The sequence below is a fragment of the Rhineura floridana genome, chromosome 14 (assembly GCF_030035675.1).
Source record: "Rhineura floridana isolate rRhiFlo1 chromosome 14, rRhiFlo1.hap2, whole genome shotgun sequence".
Classification (NCBI taxonomy): Eukaryota; Metazoa; Chordata; class Lepidosauria; order Squamata; family Rhineuridae; genus Rhineura; species Rhineura floridana.
Window position 1 is genome coordinate 19,322,728 of NC_084493.1, and position 21,172 is coordinate 19,343,899.

Below are 21,172 nucleotides of genomic sequence, written 5' to 3' on the forward strand. Positions count from 1 at the left end.
GAAGTCATTAAAATGGTAATAAAAACAAACTTTAAAAACAAGTTACACAAAAGAAATAAAATATAACATGAAATCAGTAACTATAAAGCACTTATTAAATCCATGTATCAAGACTACATATTGAAGTTTTATGCCTGGGTAAGCTTGCTGGAACGAAAAAGGTTTTAGCAGACACCGAAAACAATTCAGTGAAGGTGCCTGCCTAATATCGATGGGCAGGGAGTTCCAAGCTATAGGTGTTACCATGCTGAAGGACTGATTTCTTGCAAGTGCAGAATGAACAGTATGTGGCACTTATAAAAGTGCCAATTCTGCAGACCTAAGCGGTCGAGTGGGCACATATAGGATGAGGCAAGCCTCACTGGTCCCAAACTGTTGAATAATGCAAAGCTCTTTTTTGCATCACGTAGGTTTCAACACTATGTGTGAACCACCACAAAACTTGTTGGTGGTCCTTCTAATTCATTTTCCCCTTTCCAACTGCAGCCAGCCAGCATCAAGTTAAGAAGCACAACATTATGGGAACTGACTGCCCCTGTTTCTCCCCCGCATCTGTCAGGGTTACCTGACAGCAGGTTTAACACAACCAGCTTGAACTGAGCGTCCCTCCACTGTAATGCCACACACTAGCAGACACAGAGTACCAACAGGGCCCCCTCTGCTGACGTTAAAAACCATGATGGCGCATATAGGATGGTATTCAATGCTAGTCCTACTCAAAGTAGACCCTCTGAAGTTAACAGACCTGACTAACTTGGGCCCATTAACCTATGGTCTTTTAGGGCTGTAACCAATGCTAGTCAAAGATGATCAGGGAACTGGAAACAAAGCCCTATAAGGAGAGACTGAAAGAACTGGGCATGTTAAGCCTTGAGAAGAGGAGATGTGATAACATTCTTCAAGTACTTGAAAGGCTGCCACACAATGGAGGGCCAGGATCTCTTCGCAATCATCCCAGAGTGCAGGACATAGAATAATGGGCTCAAGTTAAGGAAGCCAGATTTCAACTGAAAATCAGGAAAAACTTCCTAACTATTAGAGTGGTACGACCATGGAACCAATTACCTAGGGAGGTGGTGGGCTCTCCAACACTGGAGGGATTCAAGAGGCAGCTAGACAGCCATCTGCCAGGTGTGCTTTAAGTTGGATTCCTGCACTGAGCAGGAGGTTGGACTCAGTTGCCTTCTGTCCGCTTCCAACTCTACTATTCTATGACTCTCAAAGTAGACCTACTGAAATTAGTGAACATGACTACCTTGGATTTATTAATTTCAGGGGGTGTACTTTGAGTACGACTAGCACTGGATGCAACCCTTACATATAAAAATGTCCGTATATTATAAGTAACATTCAGGAAAGGGCCACGCATATACAGAATTAAATCATCTGTAGTTTACATCTGATTTCTATGCAGTGACTGCTTCAGGGACCTAGCTTTTAAACAAGTCAGCTTAACTTTTCTATAGCTGTCCCATCTAGTTAAGTTTTCCTCAGACCTGTAATATCATGCCTGCCTTGATCAATGTCCGTTTCAGAATCTTAACGGTTTTGCCCATCTGAGAGACAGGAAAACTGCATGCCTATCCAACAGGCATTATATTTTGCTCATTCATATAAAGCACGTACAATCACTTGGATATCACAATTACAAAAAAAAATCAATCACCCCAGAGCATTTGAGATGCTGCAGTGAGCAGGGGGGAAGGAAAAGAGGAAAAAAGCTACTCACGTTTACTTCTCAAAATTACTGTGGGTAACGAGGAAGTATCATGAGCCTGAAGGCCTCCTTTCTGGAGCTGAAACAAAAAGGAGAACGGACTAATTGCTACTTTGCATTAGAAATAATTTGTGGAAGGAGCTTAAAACACATACTTGTGAACAACATACAAATTAGCCATGATGATAAACCAAGATTTGTTTTCACATGAGGCCCCTTAACCCAGAACCACTGGAAATCACATCCACAATCCAACAGGAGTCTGATCTGAAGCTCCAAAGACTGACTGCACATCTTTCAGGTTCCCCTCCCTAGTCCCCCTACAAACACCAGGGCTAGAAACTAATTTACAAAAATACCACCAACAACAACAGATGTGAGATGTTTTGAGGCAGAGTAAGCCACACCATCTGAAAGCAGAGATCTATGTCCTGGTGCATTTAGCACCATTGCTAGGCACAAACACACACACACCACATGTTTTTGGAAACTGAATCTTGTGAGCAAAAGAAAACAGGACAATTCTTACCTTCATTTTGACCTTGGCACAAGCAGCCACACTTTCCTTGCAGCTTTTATGGACCATGACACCACAGCCTGTTTAAAAGGAAGGACAGCACCTGTCAATATTTACCCAACTTCATATTTCTCAGGATGGCCTTCAGAGTTTAACAATTCCAACTTCCTTAGCTGTCCAGATAGCTGCTGTGCACCTAAGATTTGTTATCTTTCATGTTTATTCTTTGAGCCATCAGAGAAAGAGAGAGAGATACTGCCTCCTCCTGTCATCTTTTCTGCATCCTAAAATCTGATGGAGAGGCCTTTCTCTGTGTCCTGGCATGGGTGGATGCTAGGTTAGTGGGAGGGGTCCTCTTCTGTGGCTACACCCCAGTTGTGGAACTCTCCCCCATGAGAAGGCTATCTAAAGAAACTAAAACAGAGGGGGGTGGGGGCAATGTTGTTCAGGTGGACTTTTTATTAACTTTGGTATTTGGATCCATCCTATTCTTCAGACTGCAGATTGTCTATGCTCCTATTCTGACCCCCTCTCCTAGTACTCAGATTTCCAGCAAAGGAACCCAGACCGAGGCCCTTGCAATTTATAAGTACATACAACTCATTTGTGGTATGTACTTGTACAAGACGCACAAATGAGCTGCCTGCTTACCTATATCCTTCAAGTTCTGCTCTGACGCTTCTTGGGGAGAGAAATGTATATGGGCTTGCTGAACATCAGAACTGGTTCTTAACTCTTCACATTGTAAGTCCTACCATACTAAGTTATACATGCAATACTGTGGGGCGGATGACGAGAAAGTGAGGTGCTTTCCATTCTCACTTGTCATCATTACAGTCAATACCAGTTGGGCAAGAGAGAAACATCCCATAGGTTAACCTTTTATGTTTTCACCTGAGTCAGTAGCAACAAACCGGCAAGTGCAGGTTCTCAGACGAAGAAATTCCCCCTGAAGATAACAAGACTCAGCTTTGACATTTTACACCTTGAGTGATGTATGTGGAGGAAAATACTGAATTGTGTCATAACCTGTGATTCAGGCACAGCCCCCCCAATCCCTGCTTAACAGGCAGCCTTGTTTTATTTATGTATTTTCTCAAAAGCCTCAATTGAACCCAGATCCATTCAGATTAATGTTGACTGTTAACAGCCCTGCCATGGGAGTCAGAATCCTCAGATTTTAAAAGGAATTGTACAAGGAATATCCTATCCCCCATCTGAACTACTGTCTTAAGAAATTAACTCATGAGTTGCAGTGTCATCATTTTCTAGCTGGAAAAAATAATAATTTTGACATGATTTTGGTGCTATGCCACTTGTAACGAAGGAAAGAGGAATTGACCTCTGGCTACTTCCAAACACAATGACTTATAATTCAGTGTTCCTCCACAAAGCCGAACAGAATTTTACATCCTGAAAGACATCACCTTTTGCTTGGTCATGTGAATGAATACGTATATAAACTGAAGGACCAGAACTACTGGATGAGTGAGACATGACTGAAAATGAGCATACCACTGTCAAGAAGCCCATTAGCAGAGTTGTGCAAAATTACAACAGGAATACAAGAACTTTAATGAAAACTTACTTATGAAAGGGTCTGGATGGTGAAACTTTTTTCATTTTTTACAATGGTGCCATACATCAAGGGCAAAAGGCCTCAGCCCTCCCAAGACCAAATCATTCAAATACCTCCTGAGGGGAAACACTGGGACTATAGCAGAGAACAGTCTCCCACAGTCGCCACTTTTTAGTTCAAAACAATTCTGTGAGGTTGTTTAGGCTGAGACCGTCCCAAGATTTAAGATTTCTAGGTACAAAAGTGATTTAAGCCTGGATCTCCCTAGTCTAAGTCCAACGCTCTCTAACTCTGCCATGGCACACTGGCTTTTTTTTGCTTGCTACTTACTTTGCACAACGCTAAATAAAAAATAGTAATAATTAAGCTAACAATAACATTTGTGTAGTCAAGACTGGCTCATTGACTACACATCAATTTGCAGTTGTCTTTGGGGAAGGACCCACAGCCCAGTGGTCGGAGCATCTGTTTGGCATGCAGAACATTCAATTCAATTGGATGTTCAGTCCCCAGCATTTCCAGGTAGGCCTGGGTGACTTATTGCCTGAAAGAAGGCAATAATAACAACAACAACAATAATAAATGACTCATGCCTGCAGTATGCCCTGGCCTGGTCTACAGAGGCAGCAGGTAGAGTGGCATCAGACTAAACTACTTTGGACTGGAGGTGGGAAGAGGTCACATTTCTGAAAGTTCCCCTGGCTGCACAAAAACAACCACTACCACCCAGCCTGTCCCCGGTTGAGCTAATTTTCTCCTAGCAGAAAGGTGGGTTTTTAAATCATTCTTAAGCATGGAAAAGCATTCAAAAATGTGACACCGCCCATCTGCAGTCCACCTGCCACCTCAAGACTCCACAACTTGGACCTTCTTCATGCAGAGAGTCAGGGCCAGGTTTGAGGGGAAAAGGGCAAGATGCCCTCCAGGGTTCCTCACACCATAAGCAGAGTTACTAGGATGTAGGGCGAGCCCCACAGAGAGCAGTAAGAACAGTTGTCAGCAAACAGTCAGGCACTAAAAATATAGTTTATGGTATAATGATTAAGAGTGCTGGGCTACAACTGGAGAGATCAGGGTTCAAATCCCTAATCAGCTGCAAAGCTCAATGAATCCCCTTGGGGAAAGTTGCAATCTATTGCCCTAACCTACATCACAGAGTTGTTGTGAGGATAATATGGAGTACAGGAGGGGAAAGAGACCCACACATGCCACTTTTTGCTCCCTGAAGGGAAGGCAAGATATAAATAAAATAAAATATATAAGACATATTTTAGGTGTTGAAACTGGCCATACTATCTGAACCATTTTGGTGTCCCATCAAATTTCTCTCTGGAACCAAAATGGTAGCCACTTTTGTTAATTTCACCGTCACTGTCTCCATCTTGATAGAAAAATAATGCTCCGCACATCTGTTGATAATAAAACACAGAGCAGAAAAAACTCACTCACTTGCACAGGCAAAGGAATCCTTGTTAAAAGGCTTCAGACAGTGGTAGCAATTGATGGGCCCCACTGTAGGGGTTGCACTGAAGACGTGCCCATTTATCATCTTCTTGTCCTTTTCCTTGGAGTCTTTGTCCTTCTCTTTCATCTTCTCCTTGTCTTTTTCTTTTTCCTTAAAAAAAAAGTGAAAGGATAAGCCCCAAAGACAGTGAGCTTTTCATTCTTTTTCATGGAAGATACTTTTCCCCTGAGAGACAGAGAGAATATGCTCATCAAAATATGAGTTATGTATGTGAAACAGCCAGTGCAGAACACGACAGAGCTTTTCACCTCCCGTGCCCTCAAACACCAAGTTCAACTGCAACTCCTGGACTGCAGACACGCAGGATGATGCATATGTCTGAATCAGCCATGTGACCAAGGCCATAAGTATTTACCACTGTCAAGTGCCTACATACATTCACTCCCACAAGAATTTATTTTTTATTAATCTATGAATCGCCTTCTTCATGTGTGTCAAGATGATTTACAAACATATCATAAAAACAGCTAAAAATAGTTTTTAAACACTACAAAAATAACTGAAGACTGATGTTCATTTTTTATCGTTTTTCAACCTGAGGCATAGACATATTCATCCAGCTCAAAAAGCCTGTTAAAACAAAAAATGTCTTCAACTGTTGTTTCCTGAAAGTACAAATAGTGGGCGCCTCTCATAGTGATGACCACCAGTTTGGATGGTTTTAAAGGGCAGTTAGACAAGTTAATGCAGGATAGGGCTCTCAGTGGCTACTTGTCATAAAGGCTAGGTTCTACTACCTCTACTACCAGGGATGATATGCCTCTGAATATCAGTTGCTGGGAATCACAATGGGGGAGATGGCTGTTGTGCTCAGGTCCTGTTTGCAGACTTCCCATTAGGGCATCTAGTTGGCCACTGTGAGAGAACAGGATGCTGGGTAAGATAGGCCACTGGCCTGATCCAGCAGGGCTCTTCTTAGGTTCATATGAATTAACTCAATAATATTAACTCCTAAACCGGTGCCTGGAGGCTGTGAAGGGCTGGATGTGGGCTAACAAACTGAAACTTAATCCAGACAAGACGGAAGTACTGCTGGTCAAGGGAAAAACTGCATCAGGGACAGGGCTGCAACCTGTTCTGGATGGGGCTGCACTCCCCTTGAAGGAGCAGGTTCACAGTATGGGAGTCCTCCTGGATCCTGCCCTGCTGCTTGAATATCAGGTGGCTGCGGTAGCCAGGAGTGCTTTTGGCCAACTCAAACTGGTCTACCAGCTGCGTCCGTTCCTGGAGGAAGTTGACTTGGCCACAGTGACACTGCACTGGTGACATCAAGGCTTGATTACTGTAATGCACTCTATGTGGGACTGCCTTTGAAAACGGTTCAGAAATTGCAGTTGGTTCAAAATGTAGCAGCCAGAATGTTAACTGGAGCACGGTGCAGGGAGCATATTACCCCTGTGCTTTATCGACTCCACTGGCTCCCGATTTGTTTCCAGGCCCAATTCAAAGTGTTGGTTCTGACCTTTAAAGCCTTAAACGGCCTTGGACCAATGTACCTGAGGGACCCCTTATGCCCATATGTACCTGCCCGGGATTTAAGATCATCTGCCTCTGGTCTCCTCTGCAAGCCTGGAGTGAAAGATGTTAGATTGACAGGCACGCGGCAGAGAGCTTTTTCAGCTGTGGCCTCCAAGCTTTAGAATACTCTACCCCAAGTAGTCCGCTCTGCTCCCTCCCTGTTGGTTTTCCGGAGACTTCTGAAAACAATCTTGTTCCGGAGAGCCTTGGGTGGGACTGAAGATAGAGCCTGACACTGATTTTATGCCTTCTACGTTAAATTTTACCTTTGTAATCCCTTTAGTACCACACCCTATATGTATATGCTGATTCATAGGGTCACCATAAATCGTAGTCGACTTGAAGGCACATAACAACAAACAAGTGTGTGTGTATAGTAGTTTATGTATTTTAATTTATTTTAATGTTTTTGTGATTTTACTGTTTACAATTTTATTATGTACATGTTTGATTTAATTTTTTTAAGCCGCCCTGAGTGCCCTATTATAGGGTAGAAGGGCGGGATAGAAATATTTTAAATAAAATAAATAAATAAATAAATAAATAATATTTTGTATGAATCCACCAATATTTTTGGTATTCATCAAACTGTTAACCTCAGGTTATATTTGGGAGTAGGACAGAAGAGGCTTTGCAAGCCTATTAATTCTTGCAGTTCTAGTGGATGGCAGAACAGCAACGACACAGTTAACTGCAAGAGAAAAACTGAAAGGGGTGGTAGTGACGGTGGAGTAAAGACGGAGATGACAAGTCCTGCTTTCCTCATGAGGAAACACTCAACCCCCGTGGATGACACATGCAAATCCTGGCAACACAATATGTAAAGCTGCATCTCTTTCTGGATTCGCTCCTAAGCGCCTGCAGAAGCACAGGGCATACCTACAATTCTGACTCTACCCCCTCAGGGCAGTCTTATCAGACCCCTTGCATGCAAGCACAGCATTCCAAAGCAAGAATACAACATTCTAAAGTGGCAGCAAGCAGGCCTGTCTGAAGCTGCAATCCTTCTAAGTGCACTTGCCTGGGACTAACCCCCCCCCTTGGATTTTGTGGGATTTGCTTTCAAGTAAATACAAACAGGATTGGGCTCTTGTCTGCTACAGCTTCCACGTCCAGGTTTGCTGAGCCATGCTGTTCCAAGTTTGTTACCCCAACCTGAAAGACTTGGGAGAGTAACGGAGGCTACTTCTAAGCCAAGAATGCTTTAACTGCGGCCTTAAGGCTAGCGTAGCCAACACGATGCCCTTCAGATGTTGGTGGGCAACAACTCCCCTCATCCCTGGCCTTTGATCATACTGGCTGGGGCAGATGGGAATTGGAATCCAACAGCATCTAGAGGGCACCACAGTGGCCATCCCTGCCTGAGTCATTGCCAAGAGCTGGCAAAAACATGATTCATCATCAAGCATGTCTCAGTCTGCAGCCTATTCTTTCCTGAAACCACCGGAGCTTTCGTTCCTATCAGCAATACAAACAACACACTTCAACACGGAAGAGGCCTCACCGGATGAAAAATGCCTCCCTCTATTACAGAGCCGAAGCAGCGAATGTGTTGGAACATAGAACAACTACAGCAGGTATTTCTGCGTTACAATATTCAGTAATCTCTGGAACCATGAGGACTAGAAAGTGACTTTAAGACAAATGCAACATTTGCACTCTCAAAATTCAAATGACAGCCTTCAGTATACAAAAATTATAATAATGCTGTAAAAAAAGAAAACATTCATGGCCCCACACCTGTAACAGTGTTTGGGAAGACATTTTGCTGTTTGTGCATCTGCTTTTTGCACACCTTATTTCCCATGGAGGGGCTGCCCCCCCTCATGGGAGGGAAGAGTTTGAGGAATCCAAATCTCTCCCTCGAGCAGCCCTTCCGCCAATTTAAGTCCTCTTTGGCCTAGTTCTCACTGCTGTGAACTTGTATCTGGGCTGAACCACTTCAGATTTCAGGTGGGGGACTCACAGGATGGAATGCTCATTCATACATACCCACACACCCAACCAACCCCAAAGGCCTACACAGAAAAGACTAGGCTAGAATCCTCATCTCTGCCATGCAAGTTTTCTAGTTAAAGAAAACGTTTTTGTAAGGGAAGGCATTCTGTCACACAGGCCCCCACCTGAAATCTGAAGAGGTATAGCCCAGACAGAGTTTTATTGCCTCAGTGAAAACTAGAGTCAAGATTCCTCAAAGAACAGTTCAGAAGCATCCGTGTAGCCTGATTAATACTATTGCCTTAATATCCCATGCAAGTAAAGTAATGCTCAAGATTCTACAACACAGGCTCTTACCATATATAGAGTGAGAAATGCCAGATGTCCAAGCTGGATTTAGAAAGGGAAGAGGTACAAGAGATCATATCGGAAACATACGTTGGATAATGGAACAGAGCAAGGAATTTCAGAAGAAAATCACCCTGTGCTTTATAGAGTACAGCAAAGCCTTTGTGTAGATCATGAAAAACTATGAAATGCTTTAAAAGAAATGGGGGTGCCACAGCATCTGATTGTCCTGATGCGCAACCTATACTCTGCACAAGAGGCTACTGTAAGGACAGAATATGGAGAAACTGATTGGTTCCCCATTGGAAAGGGTGTCAGACAGGGGTGTATTTTATCACCCTATTTATTTAATCTGTACGCAGAACATATCATACGGAAAGCAGGATTGGACCACGATGAAGGAGGTGTGAAAACTGGAGGGAGATATATCAATAATTTAAGATATGCAGACGATACCATACTACTAGCAGGAACCAGTAATGATTTGAAACGAATGCTGATGAAAGTTAAAGAGGAAAGCACAAAAGCAGGACTACTGCTGAACGTCAAAAAGACTAAAGTAATGACAACAGAAGATTTATGTAACTTTACAGTTGACAATGAGGACATTGAACTTGTCAAGGATTATCAATACCTCGGCACAGTCATTAACCAAAATGGAGACAATAGTCAAGAAATCAGAAGAAGGCTAGGACTGGGGAGGGCAGCTGTGAGAGAACCAGAAAAGGTCCTCAAATGCAAAGATGTATCACTGAACACCAATCAGGATCATTCAGACCATGGTATTCCCGATCTCTATGTATGGATGTGAAAGTTGGACAGTGAAAAAGGCGGATAAGAGAAAAATCAACTCATTTGAAATGTGATGCTGGAGGAGAGCTTTGCGCATACCATGGACTGCGAAAAAGACAAATAATTGGGTGTTAGAACAAATTAAACCAGAACTATCACTAGAAGCTAAAATGATGAAACTGAGGTTATCATACTTTGGACACATAATGAGAAGACATGATTCATTAGAAAAGATAATAATGCTGGGAAAAACAGAAGGGAGTAGAAAAAGAGGAAGGCCAAACAAGAGATGGATTGATTCCGTAAAGGAAGCCACAGACCTGAACTTACAAGATCTGAACAGGGTGGTTCATGACCGATGCTCTTGGAGGTTGCTGATTCATAGGGTCGCCATAAGTCATAGTTGACTTGGAGGCATATAACAACGAACAGTGGCTAGTGCCATGAAAGAAGACGTGCCCGATTTAAAATAATAAAAAAAAAAAACATTGTCACGAACTCACTAAGTGGCCTGACATGCTCTTCTGAGCTTCAGCCCTTCCTGGACGGAGATAGCTTGGGCCACTGTTAATCCCTGTTCTATCAACATCCAGATTAAGTACCGCAATGTCAGAGACAGTCTGCCTCAGAGTGCTGGCTGCTGGGAATCACAAGTGGAGCCAGCGCTGTTGCATTCAGGTCCTGCTTGCAGACTTCCCTGGTTGGCCACTGTGTGAACAGGATGCTGGATTAGATGGGCCTTTGGCCTGATCCAGCAGTGCTTACGTTCTGCATTGTACATGGCTATTTTGAAAATTCCGGTGGTCCAGGATACAGCTCCTAGACTATTCACTGAGAGCAGTTTTGAAATAACCTATCACAGCGGTTCTTAAATAGCTTCACTGGCTATCTGTCAGTTTTCCAGCACAATTCAAAGTGGTGGTTTGGGACCCAGATTACCTAAAGACCATCTGTGTCTAATGAATTTACCCAAGTATTGAGATTATCTTCAGAGGCCCTCCTCCATGTTCTTCCTGCCCTTTGAGGTGACCCAAGTGGGGACTGAAGAAAGGGCCTTTTCAGTAGTGGCACTCCACTCATGAAACCATCTCCGAAAAGCATCATGCCTGGCACTGAATCTTTTGTGTTTTCAATGCCAGGCAACGGCCTTTTTATTTACCAAGGCTTTTCAATCTCCTGCTGGTTTTAAGTGTTAATGGTTGCTGGTCCCTAATAAGGGTGTGTACATACTATACATATAAAACACATTGCTTCCCCAGATAATCCTGGGAATTGCAATTTACCCCTTACAGAGCTGCAGTTCCCAGCACCCTTGACAAACTACAGCTCCCAGGATACTTTGGGGGAAGTCATGTGCTTTAAATGTATGGTGTGTATGCAGCCTTACTCCTTCGCTGCTTTTAGTTGTGTCATTTAATTTAATTTATTACATTTATATCTTTCTGGGCTCATTCTGGCAGGAAGGGTGAGAGAGAAATAATAATATTTTTATTTATTTATTTATTAAATTTATATCTCGCCCTTCCTCCCAAAATGATCCCAGGGAGGCAAACAAAACCACTCTTAAAAACAAAAGACTTTAAAACATATTAAAACAAAGCATCTTTTAAAACATCTTCTAAAAAAAGCTTTGAAAACATCTGAAAAAGCTATTCTAACACAGACGCAGACTGGGATACGGTCTCTACTTAAAAGGCCTGTTGAAAGAGGAAGGTCTTCAACAGATGCCAAAAAGATAATATTTTGTGGACTGCCTTCAAGTCGATCCCGACTTATGGCGACCCTATGAATAGGGTGCTCATGGTAAGCAGTATTCATAGGGGGTTTACCATTGCCTTCCTCTGAGACTAGTCCTCCCCACAAGGCTAGGGCCTGCTCAGCTTGCCACAGATGCACAAACCAGTCCTTTCTTTGTCTGCAACTGCCATCTGGGGGGCAACTGGGCTCCTTGGGACTATGCAGCTTGCCCATGGCTGCACAAGTAGCAGGGCATGTAGCCCCCGAGCCACTCACTGTGGGGGCCCTTGACACCTGCGGGGATCTGAACTCACAGACTCTGAACGCCCAGCCAGGCTCTCCTCCCCACTGTGCTATACCAGCTGTGTCTAACATTTTAGGGGAGTGAATTCCAAAGGGTAGGTGCCACAACACTAAAGGTCCGCTTCCTATGTTGTGCGGAATGGACCTCCAGATAAGATGGTATCTGCAGGAGGCTCTCACCTGCAAAGCACAGTGATCAACAGGGTATATAAGTGGTAAGACAATATTTCAGGTATCACGTATAACAACATCATCCAATGAGCATATGGCTCTCCCCCATCCACTTTATCCTTCAAGCAACCCCGTGATATAGTTTGGGCTGGTCACTGAATTTCAGCCCAAGGTCTCCCAGTGAACTTCATGGCCAAGGGGAGATCTGAACCTGGGCTTCCCAAATATTCTGACCACTGCGCCATATTGGCTCCATAGTACTGTAATTTTGGTGTTTTGTTTTATGCTATATATATTTAAGCTGTTCTGAGGGTTCTAACTGAAATGAAGGGTGTGATGTCACATTTTTATAAAAAAAACAAGAGGAGATAAATAATACTAACCTACTGAAGGTGACTATTGTAAGGATTACTGAGTTAATGTGTTTGAGATGCTCTGAACCCTCTGAAAGGACTGTGTAAACACTAAGGAGCATTATTGCTTAATCCCATCTTCTCCTTTTGACTTCAAAAAGCACAAACAATTCAGAGAGGCTAACAGACGGCTTACACACACACAGCATGAATTCTTATTTTTCCTCTTAACACCTATGGCTCAAGAAAGCTTCTGTGGACTCAACAATCTCACCGCCAGGCTTTTAAGTATTCATTTGTCCATCAAAACGGAACCTTTGCCTCTTTGCTCCTCAGTTTGGGGGGGGGGGCCAAAGCAGCTACTAAGGTACTAAATTCCTAAGAAAATACGGCTCTGTTTTTAAGAGACTGTATTCCTTGTATAGTTTTAGGAACAGCTTCACTCCAATAATGAGAGAAGGGGGGGCAAAGAGACACCAACTTCAGATAGAAAACAGGAAATGGTGTTTGAACAGCTTCAGCAGAGAAAAAGGCTTTAGAAAAACACACACCACTCACGTATAATATTGGGGTTTTCAAAAAACCAAAAAAACCCCACACACACTAACTTTCATTGAAAGCAGATACAACTGACTCTTCTTCCAACTCCAGTCAGGATGGCATGAGAGTTCATGCCACACCAGAAGGCATGATGTTTCCACAGGATTTGTTCACTGGGGTCATCAAACCTACACTTTCAATACATCAGCCTCCAAGCAATGCACTAAAGCACAACTACCAATGCTTTCCTTGGCTACCACCATCTCCCCGCCCCCCACAATATGCTGGAATCAGTGTCCAAGGGCTACCGTTCAGTATCAGAGCATCTGCTTTGCACAAATCCCAGGTTCAATCCCCAGCATCTCCAAGTAGGGCTGGAAAAGTTTCTCTGTCTGAAACCCTGAAGAGACGCAGCCGGCTCAATGGCCTGAAGTATAAGGCAGCTACCTATGTTCTTAAGGTGATACAGACTCTTACCTCCGTGTGGTGCCGTCCTATCAGTTTCACAGTGATGAGGGGTACGTCGGAAAATCGATGCCATTTCAGGGACATGCTTCCCAGATATTAGTGCAGGAGAGTTGTGCCTAGCACCTATTCATCCATGATATTAAGGGGGGGACGGGACAATATCTATCTTGCTGCTAAGGCTGCTGTCATAGAAAGGGTGGTTGGGGGAAAGGAAGTGAGAGACAAGTTGAGCAAGAGAATGATGGAGGGGAGGAGACAAGGAAGGGCTGTTTCTTGAGAGCTTCCTCGAACATGATTTTAACTCTTCTGCTGATGGACAGGCCATGGCTGTCACTCTCGGGGATTTTTTAAAGTTACAAAAAAAAAGAGTTACCAAAAACAAGAGCGGCTGAATGCTGAGGATTACGACACATGCAAGAACAGCAAGATTTTATCTTGCACCCTTGCTAACAATGATTTCTGATTGCTGGCTGCAAACCAGCGGAGACGGTAATGATTTATAGCAGCCACTATGAGTCTCTTGCAATTTCCAGGTACAAAGCAATTTCCAAGAGAAATAGCTGCTCATTTAAGATGGTACAACAACCTGCAATACTGAGAACAGACGTGAAGAGCGACTTCCTGTTTCACTTCCTGTTTAAGATATTTTTTTTTGTTAAAAGAAAAGAGAGGGGGAAACATACTCTTGCACATTTTAAAACACAAGAGAAAGCTACTGCCTGCAGTGATTCAACAGGAAGAAAGCTCTTTGTATGTATGATAGTTACACTCAAAACGTTATTCCTAAATAACAAGAACTGGGGAGCGCTTTCATCTAGGGTGAACTCCATGTTAGGAGGAGCCCAGGACTGCTACCCCAGGCAACAGGCTTTCATCAGGCTCCATGGGATTGTGCAGGGGTAAGATGCACTAGATCAAGGCTGGAGAACTTTTTGGACCAGTGGGCCAAATTCTTATATTCCCCCCCCCCGTGGCCAACTTTACCTTATGACATCAGATGACTGACAGGTGGGTTGTCCTGCCCATCTGCCAAGGTTGTTGTACAATGCTTCCCAAGGGCCTGAAAGCCAGCCAGTTGTCAGGCACTTAGGAACAGCAGTGCAAAGACCTTTGCTGCTCCAACAACACCAAGTAGTTTGCATTGATACTGCTGCTAAAACCAAGCTTTCTCCCTCCGTTTTAGTAGCAGTTTCAATGCAACCACTTGGTGCTGTCGGAGCAAGGGGCACCCCCACCACCCAACTTCTGATTGCTCTTTCGTAGCCACGTCAGTACCTGCCCTGCACCTGACGTTACATACGATGTCAGGTGTGGTGCAGGTAGGCATGGTAGCTTAGGGAAAACAGCCTTGTTGGCCAAATGGGAAGACATGGCAGGCCAAATATGCCCCCTATGATTGGATGTTCCTCACTCCAGTACTAGATATTATCACAAGAAAAATATCTGCTGCTGAAATCAATGATGAGACACCCACCTTAAATCACAGGTAAGGAGAACTTATGGCCCTCCAGATGTTGCGGGACTCCAACTTCCATCAGCCCTAAGCAATGTGGCCAATAATAAGGGGTGATGGAGTCCAGCAACTTCTGGAATACCACAGGCTCCCCATGCCTGTATTACTGGATTGTGGGGAAATTTCAAAACAGCTATCGATTTCAGCAATAGGCCTGTTTTGATTCTTTACAACATGTAGCTCTGCTCCTAGATGACAAACCATACTATGGAGGGTTTGACTGGCACCTGAGACAGATGGGTTCAAGTCTCGACGCAACCATGAAGCTCACTGGGTGACTTTAAACTGAGACACAGCAACTGGCCCAAATACCTCACAAGGTTGTTGAAAGGATATAACGTGAAGGGGGGAAACTATGTACACCACTTTGAGCTTCTTGGAAGAAATATGACATATAAATGTAATCAGGGCTGGCACCAGGCATGACTGGGCCCTTGGTCACCAGCCTGCCACAGGCCAACGCAACCCATTCACATGTGCCACCTACCTCTCCTGCTGCAGTAAATACTGATCATGCTGTGCACACTTGCCTGCCATCAACCAAGATGGCGGCAGGGGCATCAGCCACAGCCGTCATCTTACTGATGGCAAGTACGCGCGCACACCGTGGCCAGCATTCACCACAACAGGAAAGGTAGGTCGGACGTGCAGGCAAGTGTTGTGAGCCTGTGCGGTTGTAGGGGGTGCCTAGGAGCTCCGTCTGCAATCTGCAGCAGGGTCAGGAGCTGACACTGCCACAGATCATGGAATGACAGTGCTACCCACCCACCCTAAGGAGATGCCCTTCAAGGGCCCTCAGCCAGGGCCTGACCTGGCCACCCTCTGGCGCCAGCCCTGAACACAATAAATAAATAAATAAATCGTTTGTTTAAGGTAAGGGTGAGGAACCTGCGGCCCTCCAGATGCTGCTGGACTCAAACTCCCATCAACCCCAGCTAGCATAACCAATGCTCAAGGATGATACAAGCTGGAATCCAGCAAAACTCTGACTTAATTTTTTTTTAATCAACAGGAGGATTAAAAATAAATAAAAACAATTGTTTGCTTGGTGTACAGTACAGTAACATTAAGCAAAAATATCAATAATTTATTCCTTTCCCAGAATTTCTGACTATAATCTGGAGAAAGCCTGGCTGTGACATCAACTGAATTGACAAACAACTGGGATCTAAAGCTGCTTATGTATATTCACGTATAAGTAGAATTCATTTATTATGCTCTGAACGTATTTTTAAAAAATGTTTAATAGGCTTCCTGGAACTTTGTGCACAATGAATTAAGCAGTTTATTGAATGCTCTCTCAAAAGACATAACCTACATAAGGCAATGGAAACTGAAGCCTCTGCAGCAGATGGATAAAGCAAGGTATGGCTTGCATTCAGCATCAAATGTAAATGCCACCGAATGCAAGTCACATTTGCAAAGGAACAATCAAGAGTGCACTCTAAGGCTCTCCGTTGTTCCTGTGCAACATCAGCTTTATGACATCAGGTGAGATATGGACCAGGGAAAATGGCCTTGGAAGCATGATTTGAATGAAGCGTGATTTTCCACGTGCCTGCCTATAGACAGAGGAACCTCAGAATTCTTGCAGAATCTGTGACCACAATAAATACACTGGAAAAAGGAAGCCAGCATCCTTTGCACAACTGTCTAGCAGTGTTGTAATATTTAGAAAAGACCAGGGTCAGCCCACTGAAGCAGAGTTCTTCAACAAAGTGCACATTACAACACACGAGCTACGAAAAGACAGCTACTCCTGAGCCACTTCATAAGTTAAGTCTTTCGTTTTTCCTTATGAAGTTTTTTTCTTTTTGGAAACAAAATAGCCCATCAATAACTGCTGGATCCTCCTCTAGGATGCACACCTTAATGTGGTGAGGAGTTTGAGAGTGTCAAAGAAGCTGAGAGCAATGCTGTCAGGAGTCTAGACCAAGAGGCTAGACTCCAAGAAGGGGCACCCAAGGTAGAATGGTCAAAGCTGAGACAACAGACTAAGATGCCTCCAAATTGAGGGAATGGTAAACCACCTTTGCATACCCCTTACCATGAAAACCCTATGAATAGAATATCCAAAATGTAACATGAGATAGTGCTGGAAGATGAGACCCCCAGGTCAGATGGCACTCAGTGAGCTAGTGGGAAGAACAACGGACAAGTACGAGTAGCACTGTGACTAATGACGCCATTGGGTCAATGCCGAAAGGAAGCCCAGAGGCTGATGCGGACAGATGCAAAAGGAGAGTCTGGAGTTGTACGACTTACACAATAAGAACATGGAATGTGAGAAGCATGGATCAGGGAAAGTTAGAAATCATCAAGAAAGAATGGAATGCATCAACATTACAATACTTGGTGTGAGTGAATTAAAATTGATGGGAATGGGACACTTTCAATCAGGTAACTTCAAAATATTTTATGCAGGAAATGAAAAATTAAGAAGAAATGGGATTGCTTTAATAGTGAGAAGTGATGCAGCAAAAGCAATTAGGAGCTATAACGCAAGGTCTAAGCAAGTTATATCAATGAGATTAAATGGAAAACCTATTAACATAACCATCATCTTTGTCTATGCTCCAACAGCAAACAAAGAAGAGGAGGAATTGGAGAGATTTTACACAGAAGTACAGGATTAAATTGATCACATACCAAAACAAGATGTTCTGATAACCATGGGGGATGGGAATGCAAAAATAGGGAACAGAGAAGAACGAGAAAGTGTGGGGAAATGGGGCTTAGGGGACAGAAATGAAGCAGCAGAAAGACTTATTGAATTCTGTGAAGCCAATAGTATGTTTCGTACAAACACATTTTTGGAGCAACCAAAACGGTGTCTGTACACGTGGACATCACCAAATGGTCAATATAGGAATCAAATTGATTATATAATTGATAGCAGAAGATGAAGAAGTTCCATACTTTCTGCGAAAACAAGACCAGAAGATTGCAGTACAAATCATGAACTGGTAATATTGAAAATCAGAGTAAAGCTAAAGAAGAAGAACAAAGCAATTATTATTATTAATAATTACTTTTGTATACCGCCCCGCAGCCGAAGCTCTCTGGGCGGTTTACAACAATTAAAAACATTAAAAACAAATATACAAATTTAAAAACACATTTTTAAAAAACAATTTAAAAACACATGCTAAAATGCCTGGGAGAAGAGGAAACCCTTGACCTGGCGCTGAAAAGATAACAGTGTTGGCGCCTGGCGCACCTCATCAAAGAGATCATTCCATAATTTGTGGGCCACCACTGAGAAGGCCCTCTCCCTTGTTGCCAGCCTCCCAGCGTCCCTCTGAGTAGGCACCCGCAGGAGGGCCTTGGATGTTGAGCATAGTGTACGGGTGGGTTTGTGTCCAGAGAGGCATTACATCAGGTATTGTGGTCCCAAGCTGTGTAAGGCTTTATAGATTAAAACCAGCACTTTGAATCGAGCTCAGAAACATACAGGTAGCCAATGCAAGTGGGCCAGAATCGGTTTTATATGTTCAAACCGTCTGGTCCCTGTTACCAATCTGGCTGCTGCATTTTGCACAAGCTGCAGTTTCTGAACCGTCTTCATAATGCCAAAATACAATTTAAATAACATCCCAGAAGAATATAAAGATCAAATAGGGAACAGATTTGAGGCTTTAAACTTAGTTGATAGAGAACCAGAAGAACTATGTATTGAAGTCAGAGACATTATCAGGGGAGAATACAAAAAGACAATACCTCTAGTTGAAAAGAGAGAAAGACCTCAATGACTGACTGAAGAAACTCTTAAAATGGTTAAAGAAAGAAGGAAAACAAAACCAAAAGGAGACAGAAACATGGTCAGAACCCTAAATGCAGAGCTTGGAAAAGTTACTTTTTTGAACTACAACTCCCATCAGCCCAATCCAGTGGCCATGCTGGCTGGGGCTGATGGGAGTTGTAGTTCAAAAAAAGTAACTTTTCCAAGCTCTGCCTAAATGCAATAATTCAGCAACTAGTAAGCAGGGACAAAGAGAACTATTACAATAGTTATTGTAAAGAAATAGAAGAGGACACCGAAAAAGGTAGAACAGGAACAAGAACCCTCTTCCAAAAGATTAGAAAAATGGGCTATTGAATAAAATATATTTTTCTAGCATCTTGGAGTCCCCCCTTTTTTTCTTTCTTCTGGTTTTGGATGCTATCCACTTTCATCTGTTGATTCACAGGGTTGCCATAAGTCTACTACCTCCAGGATCAGGAGCAGCAAGCCAGTCTATAATGATCACCAGGGAACAATAGGAGAGGGCTATTGCCCTCATGTCCTGCTTAGGTGTCTCGTCAGCCTGTATGGGAAGCAGGATTCAAGGCTAGGTTGGCTTTTGGTCAGATCCAGACAGGCTCTTGGGTTGTTGACGGAAACCTTGGACAGTTAATGCCGTATAAGGGTTATCTGATTTTTCGCTAGAGCTTCTACAAGGCAGCCTTTCTTAAAGAGGGGGTACCAGGGACTGGACCTGGGCCACCCTAACATGACCTGCAGCACCATACTGGAGACAGGGGTAGATTAACTGCATGCATTCTGCGCATGGCTGCTATTAAAGAAAGAAGTTTGGAAACTTCGGCTGGTAAAAAATGCAGTAGCCAGAGCACTGTCTGTGGCTCACTTTTTGCCAAAAGCGACTCGTTTCCTTCAATCTGCACTGGCTCACAGTTCATTTTTAGGCTCAGTTCAGGGTGCTGATTGTTACCCTAGAACCCAGGACAATTTGGGACCAGGATATTTGAAAGCCTGCATTCCCTCTCATAAGCCTGCCCCCCTACTGCAGTCATCATGTGAGGCCTTGTTCTGCATCCCTTTGCCGTCTGAGGATTGGGACAGGGCCTTCTTGGTCACAGCACTTCAGTGGTGGAACTCCCTCCCTAGAGAAGCCAAGCTAGATTCCTCTGTTCTGGCTTTCAGAGGAGGCATAGATCAGATATATGCCATAAAAAACACATTGCTTCTCCCAAAGAATCCTGGGAAGTGAAGTTTAAGGGTGCTGGGAATTGTAGCTCTGTGAAGGATGAACAGTTTCCAGGATTCTTTGGGGGAAGCCATGTGCTTTAAATGTATGACATGGAGGTGACTGTAAAGACTTTTCTGAGTATCTGACTTGATGAGACTTCCTCCTACTGTATGGAATAGGTATTATCTAATTATTTTTAATGACTTCAGTCTGATGGTTGTTGCAGCAGTTTTTACGATTATACTGTCGCTATATTTTGAATGACCATGAGCCACCTTGGAAGCCCTTGTGTAAGGAAGAACAATACCTACCCCCTTTCCCAGCTCCAAGGTTGCGAGATGGCCAAGGGTAAATAATTGGGTGTTAGAACAAATTAAAACAGAACTATCATTAGAAGCTAAAATTATTAAATTGAGGTTATCATATTTTGGACACATACTGAGAAGACATGATTCACTAGAAAAAATAATGCTGGGAAAAAAGAAGGGAGTAGAAAAAGAGGAAGGCCAAACAAGAGATGGATTGATTCCATAAAGGAAGCCAGAGACCTGAATTTACAAGATCTGAACAGGGTGGTTTATAACAGATGCTATTGGAGGTCGCTGACTCTTAGGGTCACCATAAGTCAAAATCGACTTGAAGGCATATAACAACAACTGCTGAATGGTATGAAAAATTGAGGGACTATGTAGCAATGTTTAAGACACCAAATCCCATTCATGGTAAGACAGAAGTCAGAAATTATACGTTAAGTATCAAAAGTGACTTTTGTTAATTTTTGCCATTTGAGGATGGATATCTATCATCTTGGAGGAAATGCTGTAGTGTAGCAAATATTTTGTTATACTTTTTGAAAGTTTAATTTAAAAAAAAAAAACACCCATACATGTCTGTTTTTAAAACTCCTACCTGCAATTTTGCATCCTCTTTCCAGAGTAAAATTGCCCCTCCTTGTCATGCAGTCTTTTGTCTACAGCAGTGTTTCCCAAAGTGTGGTACGTGTACCCCTGATGGTACGCAAAAAGGTTTCAAGGGGTACGCGGCCGAATGTGGGTTTTTTTGTACTTCATCATTGGGTTTTAGCAGCAAAAATGTGTTCTTTTAAGAGAAAATACAGTTCTTGTGATTTCTCCAGTTTCTCACACAATCATGTGAGGGAAGATCAATATAATAACAGCGGTTT

The 21,172-nt window shown here is 43.2% G+C and overlaps 1 protein-coding gene across 6 annotated transcripts in view; it reads right to left on the bottom strand.

The window, feature by feature from the left end:
* AKAP13 (A-kinase anchoring protein 13) overlaps positions 1 to 21,172 on the bottom strand; it is a 333,500-nt gene that overhangs the window by 38,579 nt on the left and 273,749 nt on the right. For all 6 annotated transcript variants that reach the window (XM_061595982.1, XM_061595984.1, XM_061595983.1 and 3 more), the window contains 3 exons: positions 5,263 to 5,428; positions 2,247 to 2,314; positions 1,730 to 1,796 (listed from right to left, as the gene is read on the bottom strand). In XM_061595982.1, coding sequence (XP_061451966.1) covers positions 1,730 to 1,796; positions 2,247 to 2,314; positions 5,263 to 5,428 — 301 coding nt within the window. The remainder of the gene's footprint in view (positions 1 to 1,729; positions 1,797 to 2,246; positions 2,315 to 5,262; positions 5,429 to 21,172) is intronic.